Consider the following 6,000-nt stretch of genomic DNA (forward strand, 5'->3'; position numbering starts at 1 on the left):
TTATAGCTGCCTTTCACACATTTTCAAAGATTTATAGATACCCTTCTTCGAATAGCTTCATCTACAGTTACAAGAGATAACCATCGTAGAGAGGGAGGGGGGAAAATGTCCTCATGGTTTATTTTCATGTTCATGCACAGATTTCAGAGACTTTCTCCAATGTCATAAATAGATTACATGACCGTTGCAAAAATGAGATAAAGAAGCAGAGAACTCCATAAAAACACAATACTAATTTTAGTGAAAAAGGCATCTTTAAGCTATCTATCTGCTACAGTGTACAGGTCCAGTGCTCTGTACAGTTGCTATGGTCAGAAAACATTTCCATATTCTGTTATCATCATTAGCTTATGATTCACAAAGTACCTGAATGATACCAAAGGAATCATTTATGTTTTTAACTTAAGGTTACTGACTTTTCCAGGAAATCCTCCACAGATAAACTTTTCTTCCATTGATCCAATACCGAAACAGCGATCATGTTCTGTGTTGAAGTAACTGAGACAAAAAGAGAGAAAAAGTATCACACAGAAAATATTAAAAGTAACTTTTATTTTTATGTATTGATCAAAATATCAATCATTGCAGAGGCTAACCAAACTCTACACAGGATGTACAGAAGAAACAAAGCTTTTAGTTTCCATTAGAAAAAGTAAATGCAAATACACCAGAAGGATGCAAATACTTTTATATATATGTTTACCTCTATGCTTGGAAATCCTCAGTTTTTTCCGCATCTCAAAACCTCAGCATCATCTTTCAACCTCTCCCAACTAACCAGATTTAGTATTTTACATATCTCTGATCATTGCTTTTCTTCCATAACCACATGTCCAGACAGAAAGTTTTCCAGAGATCTCTACAAACTAATCAAATATCACCCTCATTTATGGTGCCATACACAAATAAATATCCATTACCCATTTGTTTCTAATTAGGCAATGAACACGTTCTACCTTCAAGAGCTATATGAACTGACATAGTGCTACTTCCGGAAATATTTTATTTTTTTACCAGACTTATCATATTATGTACAAACACAAGCTTTTCCTTTAATCCACAGTAAATCTAAACTAAAACTTAAGGACTATATAACCTACTTCTAGTCCATGGCTTCCTATACTTATCATCAGCAAAGAGTCCAGTGAGATGATACTTTTCATCTTGATGTAAACAGGGAGGAAAGCAAAGTGACAATCTCCGGATGGACAACTTCTGCCTTGCCATGCTCTGCACAAAAAAGGCATGTGATAAAATTATGAGAGAGGCAATTCCATTCTTTTTCTTTTTGTGCACTAGCTCTTCAAACGGTCCCACTGTTTTCAAGTGTTTTCAACTAGAACATGACATTTTATATTTAAACTTTATTTTTTTGTAAAACTGAGTCCAAACTAAGAGAAGATACTAACATTTACCTGACTTGATAGTTAACTTTTAATCTACGCTTCTGCACATGCAAAACTGCACATATGCCTATCTACACTTTCCTAAACTTTGCATGTGCAGTTGCAAGTGCTTATCTTAACACTTGCATTGGTCTCCTGAACTGACACGTGTATAAGCTGACCAGAAACAATTTAAAATCATTCCTATTATTGTTGTTTTAAGTGCTCATAATATTCTAAAGCCTCTCAGCTTTCATGTGCCATTAAGAGCTAACAAAAGCCCTTTACAAATCCTTTTATCTTCAATAAAAACAACAGGAGAGCATGGTAGTAATCAACTGAATTCTAGAATTAAATAGTCAATGTGGCAACTTCAGTAACTCTTCACTGAAGACCACCTTCAATAAACAACAGCTCTGTTGCTTCAGGTCCTAGAAATGTCCACCCATTTCAGCATATGCTGTCAAGCCAGTTACAGCCTGTACCATTTAGACATATCAGCTGACAAAGTAGAAATAGTTCGCTGACTTGGATTGCTACCAGAACAACAGTGCTGTTGGTGCACTTGTCAAACCCTCCTGTATAGCAGAGAGAAAATGGGGAGCAGAAAAAAAAAAAAAAAAGACATGGGAAGCAATGTGAATAAACACCGTCACTTCTGTGAAAGGTCACCATTACAGATCCTTTTTCCATTTCAGTTTAATCCTTTGTGGGATAGTTACAATGCCATAAGTGCCAGTTAATTTCAACAAAAAAGGCAAAAACTACTGCCATCATAGCACCATTTCTTTAGAAGGCTCTTGTAAAAAATTTATAAATACCATACTGATCCAATGCATTCCCTCTTGCATAAGTGAAAGCATGTTTCCACAGTGATCTTTTCCTTCACAAATTCTGAACAAAGAAGGCAGAAACAGACAACCACAGAATAACTGGACCTAGGTCTTCTACGTGTTACTGACCATACATTAGTTTAAGTAATCTGTTACTGCAGTTGCTGCTAAAACAACTGCATTTATCACAAAATAAAGTACTCTCTGGTAGAGATCACAGGAACAAAAAGAGCTGATGATAACCTTTCTGTTCAGTAAAACAAGCTGTAAGGATTGTGACATAGCAGCTCTCAAAGTACTCTTAGGTTACAGAAGAATGACCTGCTGGAGTTTAAGTAGAAACTACTGAACAAGCAAATACAAGCAACAATATGACAGAGATCAGAAAGAAATTTTAAACACCAGTATGTAGTTTTACTGAGGCTCACTTTAGCTTAATAGCTAAAATTGTTTTCAATCACTGATGTTTGTAAAGTGGAACAAATACGTCCTAGGGCTATCATCACAGATAATGGCCTTAAAACAGGAGAACTCTGCATTTGATAGAACTTTTTAAATGAAGTTGTTCTAAGTATACAGGTTAAGCTGAATTAGTTCACTTTACAAAATCTGCTAATGCCTTTCTTGCCTTTCTCAAATACATAAAAGTGTTTTTCAAGGCCATTATTAATGGCTATGGCATTTAATCAGTGCATATTTACCCCTGTTTCTCAAGGAAATGTAAAGGTCTCTGCAAATTTCTCTTCTAACTGGGAGATATTATGTGCATTTTTATAGTTCCATGCAGCTTACATATATTGTCGGTTTATAACATAAGAGAATGTTGAACTTCTAAGCTGACTTTGTAATCACACCTACAACACTCAGTAGCATAAGGAATCTAACTCTTGTGTCTTTAATGACTGAAAAGGCTTCTTTCTTCAAAGATAAATTTATACTGGGCAGCTGGAAAAACTGTATCTGGGCTTGATAAAAATGCATAACAAATACATTAAGAGCAGGATTCCACATCCAGTTGAGCCAGATGTGTGCAAGAATCAGCGTTTGATACGCTCGTCAAATTCCAGCATTTCCTAAGAATTGGAAGCATTAGGCAAGTGCACTTGATATATCATGTACTTTCTAGCAGGAGGGTAGATGTTAGAATGGAACAAGAGGCTGCAGTTTTAGCACAGTATATCCCTTGCACAGTCAAGTCTGTAATACCTTTAAATGTGTGATCACATCTATTAACCCCTTCTGGTAGTATTACAGAGCAACATTCACACTCTGTTGCAGAGCAGCCATTCAGCAGGTTACTAAACCCTTCTCTTCTACCACTTCTCATTTGTTCTGCTGTCAGCACCACCCTACTCCTCAAAATTTATGCAAGAAAAACCATGAATTGTAATTCTTCTCTTTTGTATGATAGCCTACAACATGCTTTGCTAACACACCTGCTTTTTATTCGGAGATAACACATAAACATCTGAAGATCAAACTGAATGGAACTAATGTGAGAAGGTTTTCACACAAATATTGAATGACAGATTGCATACTGTTGGAGTTACAACAGAAAAAGAAGTTCTGGTTGCTACAATCTAAGACAACATTAGGCACATACACAGGTACTATATGGAACAATTCCTGCACTGTAAGGAAAGGGATGTGGGCAATGTGTTTCATAATATGGATCTCAGTTTACCCGCAAGTACTATTGCTGGACCACTTCCCAGGCTGCATTTCTCCAGCTATGTGCCAGAGTGCTTGTGTATGTACTTGCACTCTCACTGAACTCTTGAAGGCATCATGTCTCACTATCTCATTCTGCTCACACGTTAGAAATGTCCCCTCTTGGCAAAGCACCACTCTGCCAGAGAAGTTTATCATTTGGCTCACAGGCTTTCTTTGAAAATGTAAATAGGTAAAAATTCAATTAAGTAAGACAGTGTGCTTCAGTGATAAGCAGTTGGTAACATCACACAGACGTAGACAGGAAGGAAAACAAGACTTCATAAGGTTTCCATGTCTTAACTGATCAACATCTATAAAGCCAAAATATTCATTATAGGTCTCAGAAAACATGTGCTCTCCATGAATTTAATCTAAAACATTATAAAAACCCTTTCCTACCATCAGTAGGGAATACAGTGTTGTGTATCACTATCTTAATACATATTAAAGTAGCTAGAAAATTGGATTCGTTCTCCAAAAAGGTAATTAATTGCATTTTATGCATTAGAAGGCACAGTGCACTCTCCAAAGAAAGCTCTAAGCAGGAAACTGGCTATAAAACACAATTGTAAGTGCAACAGACACTAAAAAAAATTCATGCACTTCAGTTTTGGCAAAATTGTACTTTAATTTTTTATTAAAAAAAACCGTAATCACTTCACTATGTTATCCCAGGAAGTGCTGTACAACAGCCTCACTGAAACAGAATTCCTAAGAAGGCAGTTCTCTATAGCTTTTTTTAATGTGCACTCAATCTTTTCTTCAGTTACTGCCATATTTCTTTCAGAATATTAAGAGAAATAATAAAACTATACCTCATATAAATAGTCTGTTGAGTGATACTTTAAAGCTGCAAACATCTTGTTTTGTGATGTTTTCAACACTTCATTTGTCTAGAAGATACACAGAATATGGATTAGTTAAAGACTCTCTATATCATGCAAAAATGTTGAAATGGAAGGTTGAAATTAAGGTTCAACAAGAATAACTTTGTAATTTTTGCTAGCACATGCACCTCGGACTGAATTTCCTATAGAAGGCTACCCAAAGCATTCAGTATTATTCCTTTGGAAGGATGTAACAGACTAACTACAGACGACAGACAGTTGATTTCTATCCAACGGATTTTAGCTATGCTTCTTGCTGTTTGTTTCACAGAAAACCTTTCAAACCATTAAGTGAATGTAGACAATACAAATTACCTCCCCTAAGCAATAATTTTGAGAATTGAGCTGACCCAATTAATTTTTATGGATTCTAAATTAGCTTTTAAAGATAGTAGTTCAGCTATCTGAATGATTAACTTTTCACTGCCTCATGTATTTATGAGGGGACTTTTTTTCCTTCCAGTTTTACAAGGGAAAAGGTGATTGTATAGGCTAGTTGAGAGCAAGAGGTCTTGCTGGAACACTAGGTCTCTAAACTAGTTGATGCTCCTGATGGGAACCAGGAGTGAGAAGAAAACTATAGAAGGACAGAGGTACAGTGTGAGTGCAAAACAGAATATATTGTTGCTCAGGTATACATAAGGTAAGAGAACACTTGTGCTCAAGTAAAATTAAGTAGGACAGTTAAGGCTAAAGTACAATAATGCCATCCAAAAAGTGTACAATGTAAATTAAACGTAACCAACATGAATTGTAGGGCCATAAGGGAAAGTTGTGACACAAGGCTGTCTTCATATACATACCAGAAGGTATCAGTAACATGATATTAGGCTAAAATTGCCTCGGGAACAGCATTGGAAATACCAGATTTAGGTATGGATGTAACAGAATTGGGATCAATGAAGAAAAAGTAATCAGGGGCTGCTTGCTTGAGAGGAGTCTGGGCAGAGAAAAGGAAGTGCAGGGGAGGTGCGTTCAGGAAAAGAACAGAAAGAGGGAATAAGGTATAAAATCAGATGCAGAATGAAGTAGAGGGGAACCTTCTGATGGAAGGAGTGTGGATGGTTGGAGACAGTGGTGAACCCAACCAGTAGACCAAAACAACTGGGGATGCTGCCCTGGTTTCAGCTGGGATAATTTTCTTCTTAGTAGCTGGTATAGTGCTGTGGTTTGGATTTAGGA

General features: G+C 36.5%; 1 protein-coding gene across 1 annotated transcript in view; it reads right to left on the minus strand.

Annotated features, from left to right (window-relative positions):
• The window catches only part of SHOC1 (shortage in chiasmata 1), a 55,154-nt gene extending 50,366 nt beyond the window's left edge, over positions 1 to 4,788 (minus strand). The window contains exons 1-3 of the mRNA XM_082336230.1: positions 4,747 to 4,788; positions 1,101 to 1,230; positions 417 to 498 (exon numbers count right to left, since the gene is read on the minus strand). Coding sequence (XP_082192356.1) covers positions 417 to 498; positions 1,101 to 1,227 — 209 coding nt within the window. The 5' untranslated portion in view covers positions 1,228 to 1,230; positions 4,747 to 4,788. The remainder of the gene's footprint in view (positions 1 to 416; positions 499 to 1,100; positions 1,231 to 4,746) is intronic.
• Between the last annotated feature and the right edge of the window lie 1,212 nt (positions 4,789 to 6,000).

This window comes from Platalea leucorodia (assembly GCF_965183815.1).
Source record: "Platalea leucorodia genome assembly, chromosome: Z".
Taxonomy (NCBI): Eukaryota; Metazoa; Chordata; class Aves; order Pelecaniformes; family Threskiornithidae; genus Platalea; species Platalea leucorodia.